Source organism: Melospiza melodia, chromosome Z, assembly GCF_035770615.1.
Source record: "Melospiza melodia melodia isolate bMelMel2 chromosome Z, bMelMel2.pri, whole genome shotgun sequence".
Classification (NCBI taxonomy): domain Eukaryota; kingdom Metazoa; phylum Chordata; class Aves; order Passeriformes; family Passerellidae; genus Melospiza; species Melospiza melodia.
The window spans coordinates 32,398,467-32,423,531 of NC_086226.1; the positions used below are offsets into that span (position 1 = coordinate 32,398,467).

Consider the following 25,065-nt stretch of genomic DNA (forward strand, 5'->3'; position numbering starts at 1 on the left):
TTTATTTCCTATCGGGGTCTTGTCCTAAAGAACAGGAGCAAGGCAAACCTTCCCTTTAGATATTTACCTATTTTCACTCTTATTTCCATCTCTCAAACAATAAGGGAATCACTGCATCATTAACTTAAGAGCAGAACAGTGAGGGAACAGTTTCCAAGACAGAAAACTCCCCTGTGACATAGAGAAATGAAAACACTTCTCAGTTTGTCCAAGTGCAAGTAAGACTCTGGAGACAAAACAAAGTTGGAGAAAATCAGTTCTCATGAAATAAATCCCTACTTTGAGAGATCTCTGTAGTTGATAGAAGTTTAGAAGTGAGCAAGTAAATGGAATGTACTTTACTTAGCTTAACATTTACTATTAGTCATGTCTGTCTTTGGTTTATGGTATCTGCCTGAGCAGTACAGAAGAGCCCTATGGCATTACTGTCCAGGAGGCACAAAGTACTCCTGTGGTTGCAGTCACTATTTGGATCCATTACTGGCTACTGTTAGGAAAGCTCATACTTCAAAGCAGGTCTGCTGACCCAAAAAGTCCCAAGAGCCACAAACCATAGGGATTCTTCCCAAACCAAGAAGCTCTGATTTAGGAATGCTTAAGCACACTCAAGTCCGCAAGTATATGGTTTGCTTTGGGATTTCAGAGGTGGAGGGAGTAGATATGGAGCTACTGTGTATAGGTGGTTTTGTTAATGAGGCAGGGGTGGAAGGAAGCGAAAGCACAGGAAGCACCAGTGTTTTGAAGCCTTCGCAAAAACAGCCTTTGCACTAATATGAAAAGATGGGGCAAAATTTTTCAGAAGGCCTGGGATTAGGCATTAACAGCTGAGAATCCAGGCACATTTGTAAAATAGGAAAATTCATTTTTATATATATCCTAAGGACATCCTTACAGGAGACAATACCCCCTTGTCTAAGACTGCAAAGTCTTCCATTAGGAAGCTGGGAAGATGCACAGAGTGCCAGAGTAACTATTCACCCTCCAACACCATCAGTAAATACACACTGTAGCCTTTTGTGGAGGAGAGGGCAGTGCAGTAGTCACACTACAACACACTTGCACCAGACAGTTTGCATCTGAGCATCTTTGATAACAGCCCATATTAAAATATGATCCTCCAAGAGAAAAGACAAGCTGAGACATTCAGGATAGATTCCTGCATAATGCTATAAAGCAACTGAAACCAAACATTTAGACAGATACACAGGGATATGTGATACAGGTAAGTGATCTGCCATCCCTGTTATAGTCCTGTTCAGCAATCCAGACACCTCTTCCCTGCTCAGACTTAAGGAGAGAAACAGCAGAGAGAAAGGCTCCCTTCAGAGATTTTCAAAGCTTTCTCCTACATCTATAAATGTTTGCAGAACAGCTCTTGCCTTTCTGCTTGTTATGGGAAACTTGAGAGATGTCTTCATATAAAAGCTAGTTTGTATAAATGCTGTTACTCAAATAGCTTTGTATAAGAATTATTAATCATATTTCAGCTAGTACAAACTCTGGAATTCAAGGAAATATAAGAAATCCAGTAAACAGTTTAAAAATTGCAGTTCTGAGCACAAAAGAACCACAATATGTGTGTCATATACAATCTTACACTTATGCAAATATTACAAATTAAAGTGCAACACTTTGTTTTGTACCTGGAAGCACTGTATCTATGAATAATCACAGAGCTATAGGCATCAGCCAACAAGACATATTTCTGCAAACCAGAAATATGGATAATGTCTCTCCCATCTACTTTTAAACACAGCAGGCTCACATCCAAACAGAAAACTGTATTCTAAAAGGAATACAGAGCCACAGAAGAATTCATGAGTCACTCATATTTATGACCCTGCCCAATCTGCATTATTATATGTATTCTGTTTTATTTTAATTGGGCAGAAAATAAAGAAAGAAGCAACAGTTCAGAATTAGTTCTTCCCCTTCCAGTGAGGGAAAAAGATACAGGTCTGCAGTGCCTTCAGCGTGGTGGTATGCCTGAGCTGCTGTTGAAAGGGGTGGTATATCCCTATTACTCTGACCGTATCTGTCTTCCCTGTGTCAGCTCTAATGTTTGAACAGCCCTACAGGGAACTGATCTATGGGAGAGCTGAACTGGGGGGAAATGGCTGACCTACCAAGAAAAGGCAGAATATGTACCAGTCTGGGCTCTTTAAGATAGCTGCATTCTGCTGTCAAAGGCAACTGATGTGCAAAAGCTGCCTCCTAAGCAATGGGCATAAATTCCTGTTACTAGTAACAGCTCAGCTTTCAATTCAATATCAACACTGTAATCAAATCTGTTCTAAACAAATACTACTTGTCCAGTGAACAATGAGGTTTTTTTGGGTTTTAATCCTCCAGCCTCAATTTGGCTGTACATTGCCAAAATAATTTCACATTGACATAATTTTTATTGTAGAGCAGGATAAACAGTAACATTTTATTTTATTGTAAATTGGAATACAACCTTTACCTCTTTTCTGATAGGAAAAAAACCACTGGAAGTTAGTACTTTAACATTTACTAGAAGAACTAGAGCACTGCAATGTATTGCTTTCAGCTCAGTCCTAAAGGAGCCAGTTCACAATACTGGAATTTTTACTAGTGGCCCTAACTTTCAAGCAAAACCACAGAGAAATCAGGTTCTTTTGTTTCCTTACCATAAAAAGTCTAAATAACAATATTACAAGAATACCAGGAGCACATGCAGGTAGAAGTGTGAGTGCTTCCATACTTGAGCCTTGCAGCATGACCAGTTACCCGTTATTTTTTAATCTGCTGAAAGTAAGGTACTTGATACTATGCACAGCTACAGCCAAAGCATTTTCAGTAAGACGTGTTTTCATTAGTTTTGGAAGACTAGTCCTCAGCTTTCATGTGGGCAATAAAGACAGTTCTGTGGCTCTAGTCAAAAGCATTTGCAAAAGTGAAGAAATGGGTGCTGTGCAAACAGACATAGCTAAAATACTATGCTAAAGACTCTTGTTTAAGTACTGTTTCACTCAACCTCCCATCCCAACATAAACAATCAAAATCAGAGTTTGAGAGCAGAGGTTGACTGGCACATTTGGGAGCATTGAGTAACAAAAGCAACCTAAAGCCTGTTTTCACTTGTGTTTTTCCTGTGATCTCTCTGCAAAAGAAGGCTGCAGCCTGTTTCAGTCCCAGCCATTAAAACACCAGTTACCCTCATCTGTAATTCCATGTGACCTTGGATACATAAAATGTTCCCAATGACTTCTAGGAGAGCCACTCAAGTTACATTGTGCAAGATTCATCATCCCTTTCTGTCCCAAGTCTAAGCAGCACAAACACGTTGCCATCCCCAGAATAGCAGTGTCTCTTGGCTGGGTTTGTGCAGCCCTGTTCTTCATCCTGGGATAGGTGCTGGCAGGGAAGTGCCCAGGCCAGCTACAGCCAAAACTGATTCTCTTACAGAAACATAATCCTCAGGGCCACACCCATTTCTGCCAACTGTTCTCACTACTGATGGCAGCATGCATTTAGCATTTTAATTTAAAATAACTTTTTAAACATACGTAACTTGAAAAGTCAAAGCAAAAACTGCCTGCAGCATCCCTCCCTCTAGGGCCAAGGTGCTAGTTTGGTCACATAGACACTGGTAGAAGAGGCATTCCACTATACTTGCTCTCCCGTTTCCAAACCAGGATTCAATAGTTTTGAAACAGGAGAGGTCATGCCAGCTGTTTAATTGTGGAAAAAAAGGAGCAGCATCAGGAGAGGACAACACAGATAATTTGGGATCCATCATCTGTGATTAGGTCACTGGATTCCCACATACTGCTGCGGTCAAACTCCCTCTAGCTTGCACACAAAGCTGCTGTTGGCAGAAGCTCTGATCCCAGAGATAACAGCTCTGCTTGGCAGAAGTTCTTATCCCAGAGATAACAGCTCTGCTTGGACCCAAACTAACCCATCTAGCTCTGCCAAATGAGTCTCAAAATACATTCTCCACCATAGCTTCCTAGACTGACAGACTGCAAGCAGGCTTTTTTCTGGGGTTTCATTAATTCTATGTTAGGAAACATAAGAAACTTAACTTTAACCTGGGAGTGGGCTGAAAACTCAAGCTTTAAATGTGTCTAGCTTGACACAACAGCTTTTTTACAGGTGCAATGACCTCTGTGCTTTGATGTATACTGCTGCTTGTTTAAACAGATGGATAATAAACTAGTTAACATTTCCATGCAACAAAGAGTTAAAGTAGAGGATTTGATGACTAATACAGTGAGTTGTGTTTCCATGTGTGGCCTCTGCTATGAGATGGGACACACAGCATAGGATTATGTTCAAAATTGCAGCTTTTTCTCCTGATACCAGCAAAGCCATGCAGTCAGGACTCAACTAATTTTGGCAATCTCCTGGCAAGAAGAAAGGAATACTCCTTTACCATAATTCAGACTCTTGAAGAAGTCCAAACGCTTGCCAAGTCAAAAATGTCATTGAATCACAGAATTGTTTAGGTTGGAAAAGAGCCTTGAGATCATTTGAGTTCAACTGTTAACTCAGCACTGCCAAGTCCAGCACTCATTTATGTCCCCAGGTGTCACATCCACACTTCTCTTAACTACTTCCAGGGATGGCAATTCCACCACGCCCCCGGGGGTAGCCCGGTCTAATAGTTGACAATCTTTTCCAAGTACTCTCATCCTGCTGCGGGCTGCCTAGGACCCCACCTGGCTACAACCTCCTTTGAGGCAGCTGTAGAGAGCTGTAAGGTCACCCCTGAGCCTCCTTTTCTCCAGGTTGAACCCCCAGCTCCCTCAGCTTCTCCTCCAAGGACTGGTTCTCTACAGTCATGGATTCACCTGACACATACTGCATTCAGCAGCTACCTTTTAAGAGCACGCTTTCTGCAGTACACATCCACACACACCAGACTCCTCCAGCTGCCCCAGAAAGCAGCACGCTAGCGTCTGGTTATCATTAACACAGCTTCTGAGTAATGCCACATGCTAACAGCCTGTCCTGCTGGTGACTCAGCCCATGGCTGCAGAACGGGTGCAGGGCACAGATGAAGCCAGCATCAAGAGTTCAGAAAACAAACAAGGCATCAAGTGCTGCAGGTTTGGCTTGGAGCCAGCTGCAGCACTCTGCCTTGCCACATGGGCGTGTGTGTGTGTGTGTGTGTGTGTGTGTGTGTCTCTGTGTGTGTGTGTGTGTTTTCTTCACCCTCTGGCACTAGCTGTCCTTTTGTGAAGACATCTGAACTCGATTTGGTTTCTTGGTATGCACTAAGGCTATGTAAATCAGCAAGACAAAAACATGCTGCACAGGAGCCATTAACCTTCTTCAGATGTCCCTACAATGGTCTCATGACAGTTTTTATGAATAATGAATAATTTTATTATCAGACAGAAGGAAGTAGAAATCTAATCTCCACAAAGCCTCTTATTTTTACTGGGCAATATGGCTCAGCCAAAGACAAAAAATGGGTGCAGAAATAGACAGGGCTCTGGAAACTCATTGACTAATTGATGGAAAACAAAGTCATTTCCAGTGAAACACTTCCTGTCATCTTAGAAGAGTTAAAGGCATTTGTACCCCTGTAGTTTAAGGATGCTACTAAGCAAAGCCATGTTTTGCAGTTACTACAGAACTGAGTGAACACAAGGACAGCTCTGAGCACAGCAAGTGTCAGAACCAGGACAGACACAAGGATAGGATTCATGGTATTTTGAGGTAGCTTGCATAGGAAGGGTTTGATTTGCACTGACTTGACACCTGCCCATGTGGGAGGTTGCCAAGAATCAAACTCATACACACAAAGCCCCAAGACAGCTAAGGCTCATAATTTCCTCTTCAAGAACTTTCCAGACAAGCTCTTTGCATGGGTTCAAAAGAGTATGCCACAGGCACTCCAGAAAGCATTATGCAAGCCACATGAAGTTAGTAACTTCAAAATAAAGAACTCTTTACTTTCTTGCCAAAGGCTGAATTTTTTCCAAGCGCAGTAGGTTAACTAAACAAGGTCTTAACTCCAGGCTGTTCAAGACATCTTCTACTGTCTTGTATGCATCTAGAGAGTTTTATTACCTAATGTGAACCATTACCTTCAATTAATGAGTTGAGAATTCTCCTGACCACCACCCTTTACCCAGGCTGCAGAAGAACATGCCTTACGTGGGACAGAGGTAAAAGCTCAGACAGTTCCAGATCCCTGACAGGCAACTGTAATCCAGTCAGTATGAATTATAAACAATACACATTGCTACACACCTACCAAGGTTTTTCTTATCTCCAGGTTTGTCCTTCTGTGAGATTTAAGTATCACATTATCAAGTTGTTTAACAAAACCATGTGAGAAGATGTTGGATGAGAAGGGTCTGACTGAGCCCAGAGGGGCAAGTCAGTATTAGGGTGCTCTCTGTATAGCAGTAATTGCTTCCCTGTACTATGGAAAGAGTGGGTTTGGCTTTGAGGCACTATTATGAGTGGACCCATAAAATTTTGGAGATTACCAGTCATAATGAGCAAAAAAACTTTAACAGCCAACAGGAAGTCATACCACCATATTTGAGTCAAACCCAGGATATAATACTTTTATGAACTCTTTGAATTTACATTAGATAAGACTGGTAAGCAGGGGAGACAATCTGAACAGGTTTAGCCATAAAAAAACCTGCATAACAGATCAAAACTGAACATCAAGCTTCTGAAATAGCTTTATTTTAAAATAAAACTTAAAAGCCACCTAAACCATATTGAAGAGCCACCTCTTCTGTGTGTAGTTGTAGGGGTTTTGTTTAGTTTGAACAATTGGTTCACTCACAGTGGATGTTACACTAATGCCTCGAGAGAGTGAAAAAATTAAAATGCAACAAAGACAAAAAAAGAAAATTTAATCTGAGGTCTGTAAAAATCATGGAATGCATATATGTTATCATGCATATATGGACCTGTTAGCAACTTATGTCCAGGACTAGAGTTTAATTTTCAACTACATTAACAACAAAATTCCATGAAGTTGTTAATGCCTTCTATGTTACCACTTAGCAATGTGAGAACAACAAAATCAGTCTTCCCTAAGAGTGAAGATTATTTGTCCTAGTTCACAAGAACAATTTCAATGAAAATATAGTCATCCCTAAATGAAGCACTTCTCAATTGATCTTATCACTAATATTTACTGTCCCCTTGCTTTCCTCGCTCTTGCCTCTCTGTCCTTAAAAAATACGGAAAAATAAAAAGGAATTTGAAAATTAAATTTGATCTGCTGTTTTGTGTTTATGGGCCCAGACATACTTGATCTGTGTTTAAGGGTCTTTGCTTTATTTTAAAATAGGCTTTGCACATCTCATTAGATCAGATATGCTTCATTATAGATTTTTATAAGGCTTATAAATTTAAAAGTATTATAAGCCTTATAAATTTTATAAGGTTTATAATACTTAAATTTAGTTACACTTAAAGTAGCATCGTCATTTCAAAACACACTTGTCACTGGGCTCATTTTAGACACGGCACACAAGCCAAGTACCATATTAAGTATTCTTAGGCATACTGAACATCATTCTACTTCTTGTCCCAGTATCACCACCCTTACAACTCCTACTGAGAAGTCTTTAACTGTACCAGACAAACATCCTACAAAAGCCATATGCTTAGCAGCCAAGTAAATATTCAGTACTGGGTAGCTAACAGATCTTTTGTTATCACTTAGATGGAAAGAGCATACTTACTGCTACGAAGAGCATACAGTACATGGAGAATGAAGAATGGCCAGAATAGAATGATAGTCTGGAAAAGAAAAGATCAGACATCATCAGTTTCCTTTTAGAATATTCAGTCTGCAGTGATACTAATGTATATTATACAAGTGAAGTGGTAAAATGCAAACATGTCCATACCACTCTTCAAGGAGGCTCCCTAGGCACATCACACGGATTTTGACCAAGAGTACAGACTTCAGCAGTTATCCTTATCCAGAGCTAAACAGATCTCTACATCAGGCAGTAAGTACTAGACTTTTGACTGAAGTTTGAACAGCAAGGGAACACATCCTCAAAGACAAGTGTCCTTTAACAGTTCATCTTGACAAATGCTAGAATACTTTAAATGTATTTACTTCTTAAAAGTCCTTATAGTCACAGTATATGTAAGAATACAAATTACATTAATCACCCCACAACAATCACTTGCATTTAGTCACCATCAAGAGGCAGTAGTTAACAACTACTATCTAGTAGTTTATATTACATTTGTACACCTTTGTGAAATGTATGATTCACACAGACCCTAATTATTTACTATTGAAAGGTAGGGGAAAGGCAGGAATGCAGTTTGCTAGCCAGTCAACTGCAAAAGATGACACTTCATCTGATTTGTAGAAGTGATTCGTACTTGGTGATCTCATTCAGAGTGTCAACATTGCCTTCAGCTCCCAAAGGCTTGACAACTGACACTGGCAATCCAGGATTCCCCATGCCAGGTCTTCTCCTGCACAGCTGGTTTTGTGAGGAGCCACAGATGTAAAATAAACATCACCCACCTCTTCAAGAAAATAACGCAAAATGTAAAGACAATTTTGTCTTAAGGAGGGAGATGAAAGAACTGTACTTGGCACTACTTTTTTCCATTTTATGTACAGAGCCTTGTAACAGTGCTGCTCCACAGGCCACCAGCCAGGTTTCAGCCAGCCTTCCGTGCAATTTAACTACACAACCAGAGCACTCCCCCCTCAGCATACAAAAACATGCCCAGATAAATAAAGTTTCATAGCTCTGCAGTCTGACCTCTACCACATCCACCAGGTCCCTTGTTTTGGTGCCTCTGCCAGGCAGAGACCCTGGGGCCAGGGAAACTCTTAGTCAAAGGAAACATTTCCACTCTTTGGACTAGGAGAAACAAAGGCAGCTCTGCCATGCAGCAAGATAATGAGGTTAAAGATGCCCTGCTCAAATACCACAAAGAAGGCAATGAAACTGTATTGTGCACAAGTGAAACTGCAAAACTTCCTGAATTATTTGGCATGCATAACATTTAGAAACTGCATCAGAAAAAGTCCACACAGGTTTATTCCAGAGGTTTTAGAGTTTTTTGTTTACGGTTGATTTTAAACACTGGCAACAGCTTTTGGTTTCAGAGGTACTAAATAAGCAGTCTGAAATAAGATGACTTTTGTTCCACCAACTGGTATTTTCCAATTAGCTTCTTAAAAAGAAAAACTTTGACAATGTACTTAGCTTCAGATGTTTAAAGTTCAAAACCATTAAGACTACACTGTAGCTAGAGATCCCTTTTCCACTCTTGTACTCAAACACTTAATATTTCTGGGCAAGAGTCCACTATGAAAACCAACATAAACATTGTGAAGAGTCCTGTCCTTCAAACATGTCATCTGAGAATGCAAAGCATGCTGTTCTACAGAAGATACAGAATAAGGAATTATTGACTCCTGTGACAGTGCTTTATCCAATAGCTTTGGGGCTATTCCTCTTGGCCATGAGATGATATTTTCTACAACTATTGAAAGCTGAAGGAATTTAGAAGACTAGTAAATGATAAAAGGAAAAAATACCATTCTTTAAGTTTATTTTGGAATTCCTATACCCTTTTAAATGTGTTCTTGACTACTTTATTTTTTATTTCAGGAATTTATTAGCCTAGGGCACATGAAGAATACCTTGTCCCAGGTTGAATATTACAAACTTTGAACACATTTCTTATCAGGCATAGATAAGTATGCTGTACATGACTGAAAATACTGTGCTTAGCATATGAAGTATTGCCAGAAATACAACTGGGACAAAGTACTGATCCAACTTGCACATCGTGCAATCCCAGTGAAACCTCCTTGGCAATACTGCTATCTCTAGGCTTCTTTAAGAAAAAGACATTTTTTAAAAAATCTTAAAAACCTTTCAAAACACTAAGACTGACAATGAAAAATTTCCCAACAATTCATCAGCATATAAATAATCTCTTTTCAAAGCCAGGAGAATGTCATGACTATCAGACCAGCCAAGCACTTGGCTTCCTTGTGATCCTATTGCAAGTGCTGGTTTGCATGAGCCAGCAATAAAACAGTATAGACAACTCTCCAAATCCCTACCTTTCACCAGTGAAAGAAAGGCTAACTTATCCCAATAGAATTCACACATCAGATTCCAAAATATCCTTTTCAAAATAGTCTTAGAACAGTATCTGGTGAAATTGAAGTATCATGAAATAGAGCTGGCAAGTGCAGTCTTGATCTGATTGTTTCCAAAACGGCCAACTCTGGCATCAAAAAAAAAGTTTTTCAGAGGTCTACGTCTTTCACTCCATCAATACCTACACCTCACAGATCTCTTCCTATGTCCGAAATTTGGCTTCATTTTAACAGGAAAAAAGCATAAGCTTTAATTACTTCCACTCGGACAACATATTCCCAAGTTAGAAGAATGCCTTAAGTAGAACCATAAAACCAGTTTCAGGTCTCAGTTGAGGTTTAAAGTACACTCTTAGTTTCCAATGTACATAGTAGAGTTGGACATCATAAAAAGGTCTTAAAAGAAGGTAATTTAAGGACTGTTTTGCTTTCTTGAAACTTAGCTTCATCATGAATTTCACATGGTTTCCAATAAAGACAAAGACAGTAAAGAAGTAAAGACACAGTAGTTCTTAAAAAGGTTGCCATAAGATTGACTACAATTTATCACTATGGTTCATTCTGAACATCTGCATTTTTAAAGAATACCTGGAAAAATAATCAAAGTACAAACAATTCCTACAAGAAGCATATCAGCTGAATGACTTTGTTATTTTAGGCAGGATTTCTAAGCCCAGATAAGCAAGACTAAGAGAGATTGTCTTGGAGGACTTGACACTGACAACCTTCTATTACTTTCCATGCACAAAGCCAGCTTAGCCCAGGGAGCAGAGCCAGCCTGACAGGTTATGTTTCTTCAATTAGTAGAAAAATTGAACACAGTACACAGCACATAAAATGACCAATTTTCTTGGACTGTGACTTACAAGAAAATGCATGTTTTAAGTAGTAAGTTCTGCTTGATATTATTTTGTAAAGTACATGATTTCTTTAGGTAAATACTGACACTGGAACTCAGTAAACAAGCTTGATGTCTTTTTTTATTTAATATTTTCACATGAATGCCTGAATGTGCAGAAACTTCAAGGCAAATGCAGGAATCTGTCAGGGAAATTAACAACCTTGGGAAAGCCAATACTAGAGAACAGCTAAACACATTTGGTACAGTGGAGCATTAAATGGTGAGAAATTAAAGTAAATGATAGTAGAAAGAGATATTCCACAAGAAAGGGCATCCTGTGGTGCTTGAATAGACCTGTCAGAGGCTGATAAGGAAATCTTCCCAACGTAACTGCAGAATTATGAAATGATCTCTTAGGGAAAAACAGAAGGCTCAGCAAAACATTATGGACACTCCCATGTCAAAGCAAATAAATACACCCCACTGGATTAGCCAGCATATCCTTTCCATCTTCACGTTCCCTGGATTCTACCAGTCTGACTCAAAGCTTCCACTGACATTTGTGTTACCCATTCCATGATCTGGAAGGGAATAAATGCCAGAGTGCTGCAGCTCAGCATGCCTATGTTGAGTAAGCCAATGCTTGTGACAAGCAAGCCACATGCCTGTCAGTGAAATATTTCTAGTATTTCAGTGCCATGGTTTTTAAAGTTCTAATTCTACACTTAAACACCACATTCTTTAAAGACAATTTTCTCTGCATTCAACAATCAACTTGTTCTCCCAAGATTCACCCTTTCCTCATGTGCTGGACTTGCACCACTACAACTTACACAATCAGTGGGAGTGGCTAGTTTTAAGGACTCTGAAATTAATCCCTTTTGTCATTACTGCGAAGGAAAGTTGAAATAAATACAAAAGCAATTCATCTACTGAACAACATCAAGAACTACTCAGAAACTCATGTTCCCAATTTCTCCACTTTTTTCCTTGTCTGACAGTAATTATACCCACACTTTAGTACAAAGCCACACATTTCCACATAGGAGAACACTGCTAGAGTCTTTCCAATTCAGTAATCCTCCTCTGGAAAATTTTATTGACAATTTTTTCAACAGGAAACCTAACATTTACTAGCAAGTATCTTGCACAATTCCATAACCATATCTGGGGTGACGGTGGATCCACTCAGCTCTGCTTTATGCAGCAGCAGACAGTGAGGAAGCTGCCAATGTAATGTAATGACATGTAATACACATGATTTGATACTGTGACCATGTTTTTGCAGACTTTCCATTTTTTTCCTTTTGCAATCTATCACACACAAACAAATTTCCCTGCATATCCTACTGATATAAACCCAATCCAACAGGTTCTAAGAAGAGATAGGTATTTACCTATTTCTAATCACCTTCCTAACCATCAGCCTTTGAAACAAAGGCTGCTGATTGTGCAAGTATAAAGTAAGTTTTCCCCAAGCGCAGAATCAACACAAAGTAGTTTTAATCAGCAGCACAGTACTGCAAGGGTTGTCTTAAGTGCTAGATTGACCAGATTCTGAAGCTGGTTAAAAGCATGATTTGTTGGGGGTTTGTTTCTTTACGCTCTGGGAATTGAAGAAATTAACTGATGATACATTCAGGTGTGCAGATATTCTGTAAATTTTAATTGAACAAAACTATTACACACTGATGGTACAACCTAACAAAGCAATGACTACCTTAAGTAGCTATTTAGCATCTGACAGCAGAAGTTTATATCAATAGCTACCAGGGAAATAAACTTGACTGTAAAATAACCAGTAATAAAAAAAATTCATACTCTTACTGTTTTTTCCCTTTTAAAATAAGCAGCAGTCAATCTGCATGTGAACTTCCAATTTTTATTTTTTTTTTTAAGCAAAGGGGCAAGCAGTTACCAAATCCTGTCATTTATGCCACACAAAAACATGTACATTTTGAGCTTTCAATATTCCAAAGTCCAACAAAATTCCATGCTGCAATTTCCTCATGCACATTGCAAAACTATTACAAAACAAGTTATCTGTCAACAGTTCTGATTTTATCACTCCATTTAACTTAATGGAATAGAACAAAAGGAAAGTTTAGCTTTCCATTACATTTTCAGGTAGCCTCCTCCAATAAGGAAGAAAATAAAAATTATGACTTTGTTTACTTCTCTTTGCAATAATTCCATCTCAGGAAAAGACTAAAAGTGAAAATGGTAGCAAGAGGTACTCAAACCAACATTTTTAAAGACTAGTAGTTTGCTCTCACATGCACTAGAACATTTATTGAATCTGCATTACTTACCCACAATATGTTTTTGATTGCCAGCAGTGTTATTTTCCATAAAGGGAATGAAGACAGAAAATTATAATCTCTATTAAATCAGGGATTTATGTGCTATTCCTTCTTAAAGGAACTACTTTGGGTAAGAAGCACTTGACAAGTATGCAGGACACATCCTTCAGCAGACTCCTGTAATCTTCAAAGGGGAAAAGGAAAGGAAGTAGTGGAAGAACAGTTAGGACCTGTTCCTGCAGTACTATGTGGTTGATACAGTTATACACACTCCAAGTTTTATCTTATGAGACTTTTTCCTCCTGTTACCTTAGATATAAGTTTTGCAAACCAGTGAAATTCTGTGAATGAGAAGATGCATCTACTTGCTTGACTGGCCACAGCTAGCTTCCAAATAATTTTCAGGATGCACTGAACACAAGTACGTATTTTAATTTCAAATGACCTTAAGCATGATAAGCTGCTGAAACAGATTTCAAACCCAGCTTAGTCTGAAAACCATTAAAGGGGAAGGGTTCTAGTCTCAGTCACGAAAATGAATGTTACCTATCACTACTCAACAGGTCCAATTCACACTACGGCAAAGGAGATGTAAGCTCAGAAACAAGACCCAGATTGCAGAACTGCATCTCATTTCATTAGAGCACTTTCACTTTCCAGATTCAATTCTCCCTACCACCAGTCAGTTTCTTTTGCAGGCAGCTCCTTTTGCTCTCAGATCAAGTACAGCCCCATTTCAACACACACTACCAGCCTAGAATCTTCTAAGGCTTAAATATTTAAAGGCTTTTATTCATTACCATGGCTCATTTTTCCCTCCATGTAAAATCATGCATAGTTGCCCTAAGTTCCTTCTCAAACTTCTCAAATATGATTAATAATTTCACTAGGTCTGCAAGTGTTCCCAAACCAACCACATTATATCTTGAATAGTAACGGCATAAGGCTGAAAGAAGTGCTTAAGGAAAAAGCAGCACTACCTGAACAGTAGTAGTACATGTCTGGACTTCTATTCCTTTCAAATGCCTTGGCATCCAAGCTGCTTCAGTTGTTTTCTGCGGGTTTTTTTCTGCATGCACGTTTTCAGAAGGGAAAACTAGTAAATCAGCCTCTGATGAAAACTCCTATACATGGAAATTTCAGTAGTGTAGAGCACTTCACAGGTTGAAAGCTCCACAAAAGAAATAAGCAGTCCTATATATAACATACCAGTATGCCCCTAGACATAGTAAGTCTCTGGCATGTCCAATTTCTGATTCGTGACACTGATGGAAACTGCCAAACGAGAAGTAATCCATTTAGTTATGCTTGAATCATTAAGTGCACTTTGGTTTTCAACAGAGCTTTAAGAAGTTTCAAAACAGAATATTGGTACATTCTATAAAAGCCAAGTAATTTTAATGCAAAATAATACTTCACTATAGAAATACTCCCCTTACTGATGGGCAGGGAGACAGATAAGGAGAGGGACAGATGGGTCATTTAATAGAGATAGGTTAATTTAATGTTCAGACTCTTGACCTAATTTTAAAAATTCCAGAGCAAACCAGCTGCTATCTAATGAAACAAGGGAAAACAAAAGCATTCATTTAAATAGAAGTAAATAATTCATAAGCCTTGGAAGTTTTGCTAAGGTTTTTTGGACTCGTTTTTTGTTTTAACACAGTTACAGGTTTGAAGGGATACACAGAACAGACAACACAAGAGTTTCACAAGTTTGGTTGAACTTTAAACAAAGTTGTATGGGTCAATCCCATACCAGCTGTCTGTCTGCTTCTGGAACTGCTCGGTGATTTAACTTCACTCACAGCTCATGCAGGGCTACAAACAGAGAAGGAGGTATGAACAAAGCTGACAAATTCCTGGCACATGATTGGTAAAGGGCACTACCTTGGCAATTGTGTTGAAATAAATTATCAATGTCAAAACAGTCAGCTCTAATTTCCTGAAAACTTCCTTTGAAGATTACATTTTGAATTTGCAATGGCAGACTACACACAGCTTGTTTTGAGCACAGTCAGCAAAGGAGCAATACATCAACTGAAGCAGGGAACTATTTTTTCCTTTAGACATCCGAGTTGTAATATGAATCTGTATATTAGTAACACAATTATAATTATGAACCTTGACAGCTGCATTATCCGTTACCACAAATGGAAAACTGACAGACTGAAATTAGAGAGCTACAAATATCCAAAGTTAAGTTTAACTTAAAACACATACACATCCTTGCTAGCTGCGCAAGTGTGCTTTTGGGGGGACAACAAAGCTTGGACTGCACAGGGTGTCTGAAGAAGCAGCCTTCTACAATATGGTGTAATATTTACCCCTTCACGTTCAAAGGTTTCATTTCTATGCATGTGCTTAGTAAGCTGACAAATAATCTAGGAAGGGAAGTTTACTGGACAGATCCCTCGATCTGCTTTGGCGTAAGGCTTTCAGTGTTGCCCCCAACCCAGAACTCTGAACTTTTAGGTCTCACTGCAACATCCGTACTCAGCAAAAGAAGCGAAAAAAAGTAATACCTAACAAAAAGTAATATCTAACAAAAAGTAATCTGGAAGTTAGCTATTGCATTAATGTGACAAACACACACTCCTCAGCTAAAATGTAGTACATACTGCTTTCAAGAAAAATTTGTAGTAAATTTGGAAAGCCTGAGCAGGTAGAGGACTGGAGGACAATAATATAGAGGGGAAAAAATACTACACTGCACAAGAATTTGTACTGAGGAGAATTAGTTTGACCATTGTTAAAGCAACAAGATACAACAAACTGCACTGCAAACTGCAACCAAATTTAACATTCTTAGAAGAGAAGGCCACTATCAACCTGTGTGAATATGCTGGCATTCAGTTCACTTTCTAAATATTCACACCATGCTCTGTTCTTTCTTCATATTCACATGTCTCATTAAGGGAAAATGTGGATTTTTTAGAACAATAAATAATGATTTTGTTCTAACTTCATTCTAAAGCTCTGAAATATTAAAGCATGTTCTCCGAATTGATTAACAACATGACTCAAACTTCAGCAACAAAAGGCCTCAACAACAAATTCCTTACAATACATACTAGAGAAGATAATTACAGCAACCACTTTAAGTAGATCCACTGTCAGTATTCATTTGCAGATCACCCACAGTATTGCCATGTGCTCAGGAACAGAGGTTAAGCAAAATAGAGTATGTGTGTACACAAGCTCTGCATACACACACTCTTAAGTGCTCAGTTAGAAACTTGCCATCATACCTAGAATTATTTGTTTAAAGGGCTAGTCTTTCAAAGGACTGTTTAGACATATTTTCATATCCTTCTAGAAAAGATCTGGACTTCCCACTCCCAGCTGTGCAGAGTATTGACTAAGGAAGAACGTGTTATGCTTATAGCCTCCCATCTGCTACTGTTCTGTGTCTAAGAGCAGGACACTCAAGCACTTTACACTCCTGGAATAAAAAGTCTGCTTGGTTTACATGATGAGTATAGAACTCTGATAAGTAGGGGATCCACTTTCTCCATCTTAATGGGCATAGAATAACTGCGGGGGTGAGATGTTTGCTACACACATCTTCTTGCCCTAATGACTACTGCCCTCTCCACTTTCAGAAACGGAAACCTGAACTGTCTCCTTGTACAACACTGAAACGCATTCTTATGGAAGTAGTATATCAATATATCAGTTCCAAAATGTGACATAAGTTTTGGAATTGCATTCCTGAAGACTAAGTTTTATTATATTTTTTAAAAACCCCAAAAACTGGACCCAGCAATTACCCAGGTTTGAAATTCAATCCAGATTTTTCAGCTGCTTTCTGAAAGGACAATAAAATTCCATCACAGGGGGACATCTAGCATTTGTAAGATCCAGATCTTATATATGAATGTAACAGAAAGCCCTCATTTCTGCATCTCAAGAGAAGAACCGAAACAAGCCAGCAATACCTCAACAGTAGATTTTTTAAGAGACGGGAAGGCCTCCAAATCTACACCTTAAATGAGAGGTCAATAAATAAACCTCAGAGTAAAAGTCAGTGAACTGAAGATTTCCAGAAATTAAACCATATGTTGACCCTTCTCCTTTTAGTTCACCATAATGTACACCTAGAGAGGCATAAAAACAAAATGCAAATTCATTAAAGAAGGTCAGCAATTAGAAAGATCTTTTCCAGCCTCCCAGGTCCTCGTGCTTAGTAGCAATGCTCAGTGAGGAGAGGTAGTATCCAGCCACAGAGGATCTTACAAAGATTAGTAAAAATCAAGACAAGCCCATGAGTCCATGAGACACACATCCAGTGGTGCTGAGCAAGGCAGATGATGCCATGATGAGGCTGTTTTTAGTACCTCTAAAAAGCCATGCGAAGGAGCCAGCGTGTCCTTCCCATGGTTAAAAAAATGGATGAGTACTCATAGGGCTTTGTGAAAATTCCACATTAATGAAACATTTAACCCATTCTTGCCAATCACTGTAACAACATCTCCGGAGTCTTCAAGATGATGTGGACATTATAATAATGAGGGGAAGGTAACTCAAAAGATATACTCAAAAGGGTAGAAAATGATCTTTTAGGAGAAACGAGAGAAGCCAGCACATTTATTTTCTGGAATAACTTAATCCTCTTTATGATGATATTTTATATAGTTTTTTTAAAAATAGCTTTCACCATCATTGGTATAAAAATACTTACCTCACATTAATCCAAAACTATGAAGAATACACCTTTACAATCCCATAATCAGGTATCTTAATTGATTCCTAAACTTGTGTCCATTGAGTGGATTTGTCCCAGTTAGCCTGTTCTAGAGACTTACATACCCACTATAGCACAACAGAAAAACAGGAAGAGGAGGAAGAAGAGGAACACATAAAAAATAAAAGCATTTTGCTTTCAAGGGTTGTTAATTCAACACAGCATTAGCAAATTTGTGTTTCTCATTCCTTACTGAATACAGACATTGTAAACTTGGTTTTTTTCCTACATTCTTACTGCAGGAAATGATTTTAAAATGAGACAATTAAATGAAGTACACTCTAAAGCTTTGAAGTTCTAGAGAGGCATCATTTGCATGAGCACTAACTGGTACATTATTACACCCTGGTATATTATCATCCCTGTGAAATTATTCAGCAGATATTGATTAAGAGTACAGCATACTTCATAGCCAATACTTATTTTTAACATTTTGTGGATAAAATGTAAGTTTAAATAGCATCAGACTCGATGCACCTGACCTTTACACAAGGCTTTAAAATGCACATTGTACAGCCAAGTTTATAAAATTATATATATACACACTCACCAAAGTGACAGTACAATCCTAAATTAAGTTCTAAAAATAATGTAAGCTCTATACAGTACCTTCTACCTTGTTTGAAAAATAAATAAGATTAACTCAAATATTCTTTGAATCACACACAACTTGTCAATACCAAGAGCTTGGTTTGGGGGTTCCTTCATAGATTTTGTAGAGTTTTTGTTCAGTTTTGATTCTTTCTTTGCTGGGAAGGCTTAGGGAGCTTTGCTTGATTTTGTTTTAGTTTTTATTTCTTCTAAAAAGAACTAAATAAAACTGAAGACAAACACCTATCATCATTACTCAGTTCTCAATTGCCTCAAAAAAAAAAATCAACAGAACCTTTATTTAAATCTTTAAATGTAATTTTTTTGAGATTAAATTTTACAACCAAGAGGAAATACTCTGTCTTTGCTTAAGATGACAACTTACACTGACCTTTACCAGGTTCAGGTCCATCTAGTCAAGTGTGTTTCCTGAATTTCAGATCTTGCTTTCTGGGGATTACAAATGCTTATCTACACAAAGGCAACCACTGTTGAATCAGCAATTCCTGATTGCCAAAATGAGTTGGGAGCCACCACTTAACATTGCCACACCATGGTTCAGTACATCCCAATGACAGAGTCAGAAGGCACACTATCACTGTCTTGAAATCTTGAAGCAGGATACATTTCAGCTTAACTGAACAAATACCTAATAAAGTTGGCTCTTTTCCCCCTCTTCCAGATGCTAAAAAATAAGTATATTCCATACTAATCAAGTGTTCACACACTAGAGGAAAAGAGCAGCTCTTGATGGTGTCCTTTGTTACTCTACGAGACTCTCAAGCCTCACTGTTCACACACTCATTTCAGACAACCAGCAACTACAGCCAAGTACACTCACCAGAGGAATACTGAAATACCAATTCAGAGCTGCTGCAGAACACCTGTGGTTTCTGCTCAGTCTTTTGGATGCGGGAAAGCTAACAAACAGGACATGTGGCAATCTGCCATGGACTGGTTAGAGCAGACAGGTTTGGGAAATACGCCTTAGCTAGCAATAACCAAGGGAGGAACCATCCTGTGTCCTAGCTACCTACTGCTCCTTGAGAAATTTCGGTATTTTGCCAATCCACCCAAGGCCAGGCCAAAGTATGCAGTGGAAAGCCAGAAGAAAAGGAAGAGGAGCAAAAATGAAAGCTGCAAAAGCCAAAGAGATTAGAGATTAGTAAACACTGTTCACTCACAGCACCACTTTATCAGGGCTATAGCCTGGCACACCTACCTATTTTACTGAGGCCTGCTTTGCCTATTTGAAAGGGGAAACAGCCAACTGACTAGTCATTATCTTTACAGGTGCTAAGGAAAGTACCCTAAAGGCAATTCAGCACCACTAAAGTATATACCAGTGCACTAAAAGTGACATGCTAATTGCAAGCACCACTGACAACAGAACACCATGACTTTGATCTCCCTTCATTTGTAGACACTAAAACTTGTGCTTCCATATCTAATTTAATTTTCTGTAACTAAAACAAGCCAGGTCAGGCGTCTTTATTGAGTAACTAACTGCTCTGAATATTTATTTAGAAGGAAAACTACATGGCTCCACACAAAACCAGCTGACAGCAAACCTAGCAACATCTCCATAAAAGCTTGAGATGGCACTTGAGTACAAGTCATTCACCTCAGGAAAGTGCCATTCAGTAGCACACTGCAAGCTTCTGTGCCTAGCTTAAATTAAATGACAAACACTGCCTGAGGAATGGATTGCCTTACAAAGAGGCACAGAAAAAAGGGCATGTTAATATTTAACTAGAATTTTTTTACATAACCAGTGATTGTCATGCCCACTTCAGAGATCTTCAAGTGCTACAAACTTGGATGTATATGTGCCCACTCTCACATGCATCTTTCAACAAATATGACTCAGATTTACTAAGCACACCATTGTGTTTGTGATCCTCTGATTACTGCTGCTGGCTCAGCAAAACAAAGTGCATACCTACTATAAAAGTTGTCAAGGAGAGCCTAAGGTATTTAAACCTGAAAAGGACTGGATTGCCTTCAGCATGATGTATAGCAAACCAGATGCTTCAGTCTACAAAACTGTTTTATTAACCTCAGGTTAGAAAAGTGAAACGGTTATAAATAACTAAGTAGTTGTTAGCTTTTGCTATTCTGTATTGGCTTTTGCAAATCATTATTAACGATTTTGATATAGTACTGTTTGTAATCACATTTAACTGCTTTTGATATAGTACAGTCTTTTTGACTCTACAATCAAGCACGAATCTTTAAAAACATGCAAATATAACCTCAAGTTTTACTACTACAGAGGAATAATAGGTTCAATTTAGAATATATGATCTTACATGCAACACTATGACTGTCCTGTTCTCATTCTTCCCTTACATTTCTACCAGCCTATTTAATCTATGCAAACAAAAAGTAGATGGTACTAGGTGTGCCACAAAAAATTTTGTCAATTGATATAGAAATTAATCTCTGGGTTACAGCTTGAGAGACAACTGACCTCTTTCAGCTTCCTGTAAAAAACTCCCTGCAATCCACCTCTCTCCTCTTAGTGGGCTATTAACTGAAAGGTTAATGCCCTTGGGCACTTGGCCTCTGTGTGGGCACAGGGCCCAAGACCATCAGAAACCCTGGAAGATTTACTGGATCACTGCATCCAGGTCATACACCTCTACAGCACAATATCCCACTTTAAGCTATCCTACCCTTCTTTAACCACTTGCTACCTTCTTGTTTACATCTTCCTGTGCGTGCAAAAGCCTCACCTGACAGCAGAAGCCCCACAGGCAAGCACACGCTCAAGTGAGCACTTCAGGGCAAGCTCTGATCAAACAGCAGAGCCCTCTCACATCACTCTACAGGGGAAACAGTAGCAACAGAAAAGGAGAACATGACAGTAGCTAGAAATACAAACCTAATAGCTGATCAGTCAAGAAATGACAAAAAAATTTTGCTTCCAATATAGAAGTCTGAGATGTCAAAAAACAGGGAAGAATATGAGGTAAGCAATCACTATGCCATTGCTCCCCCATTCTATTCTCATATACAAAAAAACTATTTTTTTGTTTAAGCATAAGATAACACTTGTTTTTCCAGCATCCCCAAAACGCAGAAAGACTATTTCAGGACCATTTCAGTCATCACAAGCAATTCAAATTTTGTCCACACTCCTCTTTACAGTCAAGAAGCACTTTTAGAGTCTTGAAGAAGTTAAACTGAATACTTGGAGCTGGCTGGGTGGCTCTGTGGGACATAGCAGCTTCTCTAAGAAGCCACCCCTGTATCCCCTGCCACACGTATCCAGTGTACTATTCTACTGCCTATCCATGCACTTATTCCTCTACCACCAAAGCCATTCACATTTCATCAACGTTTTCCTACAGCTACTGAAAAATACCATGCATGCTACTGGAAAATTATAGGGAACACATGCCAGAAGAGCAAAGGAGCACACAGGACAGTGAGCACAACTACACACATCTACTTAAAAACTACACAAAGAGACATGTTCTAACTAGAGATGGTATATAGAACTTCTGGAAAAAGAAGTCTCTGTAAAGGTTAAGGTTACTCAAGCCACTCAAATGACTCAGAACATGCTTCTAACATTTCCAGCAGCACTCAAACACTGAGTTTATAGCACGATGACTAAAGTTTGAAGCAAATAAAGAGGCTTTATTCTTGTTTCCACAGTATCTTGCTGCAATTGAACTGGCAGATAAGTATTTAAGATTAAAAAATTCTTAAGAATGACAAAAATTGATAGCATGATTTTAATAGTCCTGCATGTATTTAAATGGATGTGCAGGGTTTTTTTGCTTTCATGCCACAACTAAAACATTTCCTTCGCTATTCTACATCCAATTTCTAAGGCAGATTTCAAATTCTTCTCTTCATTGGGATGCAAACATTTTAAAAACACAAATAAAAGCCAATTGAAACTGAAAAAAAAGACAATCACCCATAATGAAAATAAGCATTTATCTATACATTAACCTAACAAGCTTTCACAAATTGTAAAAAAAACCAAAACCAGGGTTTAGACAGGGTTTAATGTTTAAAATTCATTACAATAAGTTTATTCTAGGAGAAGCACAAAAACTGCAGCAGCATTATCAAACTCATTGCCCCAGGTTAACAAAAATGTTATACAACCAAGTACACAAGGTCAGTCAGACTCACCTTCCCTCATTGATTTTTGCTTTGTCCCCATGGCAAGTGAAGTTCTGGATGTAGCCCAGGCTGCAGTTGATCCGTGCCCAGTCGGGCTGGCACACAGCAATGAAGTGAGGGCGCAGCCGACCTATGGAGTACTTGGCAATGTCTGTCAACGACTGGCTAGCCGCTGCCCCGAAAATGAAGGTCCCAATGCCTTTGTAAATAGTGGCTATGTAGTTATTTCTGACAAACGAATTTGAGTGCAAATTATTATAAAAGACCGAGAGAGCCTCTCCTATGATTATCTGAAAAAGAAATAAGGAGAACAAGTTAATGATAATAACATTAAAAGAAAAGTATTATGCTATTTTTGTTAATACTCACAGTTTCAGAAACTATTTTTTTTACAAACATTAAGCTGCAAATTTAAGTTTTCCAAGAGTCAGCAGTAACCATGTCCAAACATTATAAACACTTTCACACAGAAGAGAAACACCTTTCTACTTTACCCTACCTCATGTTGAACTTAATAATATTATTTTCAGAATACTTATTAAAACAAAGCTTTCGCAGAATAACATTTAACCATATTATTTGGTATGGCCCTAATTAGAAACATTTTCTCCTGCGTAACTTCATTCTACATTGAGTCTTCTTCACTTACTGTACTGAGTAAAATTTTTCAAAGCTTGTTAGGTTTTTCATGAAACCAGAAACGGTTCTGAAGAGTTGAGACTTTATTTCCAGATCTGAAAGGCCAGATGTTTCAACCAAGAAATTTCCTATTCCTCATGGAAATTAAATCCTTTGGAGAGAAAAGAAAACTAATGAGGGTAGGGAAAGACAGGTCTTACTGAGGTAAGATTTTTCATCCTACATGTCCAAGATACATGTATCAAGTGCTGGCAAGAAAGCAGATCTAATTTTGTTTTCTTGCAACTTCCATCTTTTGCAGAAAGTAAGTTTTTCCTTCTGCCAGACACAGAACTTCACTCCAGATAATTTGGATATTGAACCAATTGGTCCCATTCTGTACAGAAAGGTCAATTAATACAGATGGTCAGGTGTGTGGAGGACTGGATGTATACATGTAAAGTTACCTTGAAAAATCATGTAAAAATTAAAATTATGTCTCTGTCACTTGAGATGCTGGGTCCTGGACCCCAGCAAAGCAGAGCTGTGGTGAATGAAGCCATTACTTAGACACTGCCACCCAGGCACACGGAGTGACAGCTTGTCAGAGGCTCTGCCCGTGAAGGCAAACAGACAGTACTGCCAGATGGGTGACAATGAAGCTTTACACCCTCCACCACACCCAACATGGGCTGAAGCAGAGAAATACCAGAATATGGACTAAAGCTGAGAAAGTTTTCAGTAAAGTTTTACTTCAGTAAAGTACATAGACACCTAATCCAGAAAGCAGCCTCTTAAGTAAGATAACTGAGCACAAATAGCCATGACAGATAAATAATGACTCCCTTTCAAATAACACTGCTTCAAAACCTGCAAGAAGGTCACTTATCTCAGGTACCAAAAAATTAGTTGATGTCAGTGCAATTACTATACTGGACAGACATCAAAGAATATTCATCTTCAATAATCTGACTAAGCATTGAGTAAAGGACACCAATATTTGCTTTTACCATCTTACTATGAAGCAATCTTGACAGAAAAGCCTGATTTCACAACTTAAAGATATCCCCTGATGTTACAAAAGAAATTTAGTTAGCTAAATATTCATACAGGCTCAAATGAAGACTGGATTAATCCAAAGGGAATACATCCATTTAAAAACTATATGTAGTGGAGCCTTTTCTGACTCAGGAAGTCTCTGAGGTGCAAATGGCTGGCAGCCAAGTACTGAGGGCAATACACCAATCTTCCCATGCTCTAGCCTCTTCTTCCTCACTCAGCTGTTTTGGCTGCTCTAGAAATGAAATAAGCTATATGGGCTTCAGCTGTGACCAAGCACTGATGCTCTCAGATTATACTGACTACCCTAAAGTAGTAACAGGGTGGGAAAAAAAGTCTTATCTTAAAAGGGAGAATCTTTAGCATAAGCCACTTGCCAGTTAACAAAACACACAAACCCTCCCTCCACCCAAATTTCATCTGCTTCAGAAACATTTCTGTAAGTTTTTAAAGCAGCTTTTCCAAGAAGAGGGAAACCAGGCAAGTCACAGCTTCAATTCTCAGAACATACTTCTACACTTGCAAAAAAAATTCCATCCAAAAGCAAATATGAGCTGAAAGTTGACCTTTATGCTGGAACCTTGATAAAAATCCATGCAGTCCCTATGGAAGGCAGAGTTAGATTATCATAATATCCCTCCTGACTGAAACCCAT

The 25,065-nt window shown here is 38.6% G+C and overlaps 1 protein-coding gene and 1 long non-coding RNA gene across 6 annotated transcripts in view; both read right to left on the reverse strand.

Moving 5' to 3' along the window:
- PLPP1 (phospholipid phosphatase 1) overlaps window positions 1-25,065 on the reverse strand; it is a 72,678-nt gene that overhangs the window by 6,590 nt on the left and 41,023 nt on the right. For all 5 annotated transcript variants that reach the window (XM_063181007.1, XM_063181010.1, XM_063181009.1 and 2 more), the window contains 2 exons: window positions 22,743-23,023; window positions 7,695-7,752 (listed from right to left, as the gene is read on the reverse strand). In XM_063181007.1, the coding sequence (XP_063037077.1) occupies window positions 7,695-7,752; window positions 22,743-23,023 (339 nt within the window). The remainder of the gene's footprint in view (window positions 1-7,694; window positions 7,753-22,742; window positions 23,024-25,065) is intronic.
- Window positions 13,082-18,817, reverse strand: LOC134432228 (uncharacterized). Its single transcript, XR_010031271.1, has 3 exons — window positions 17,934-18,817; window positions 14,459-14,524; window positions 13,082-14,373 (listed from the first exon to the last, which is right to left on the reverse strand). It is a non-coding gene; the product is annotated as an uncharacterized LOC134432228 (long non-coding RNA).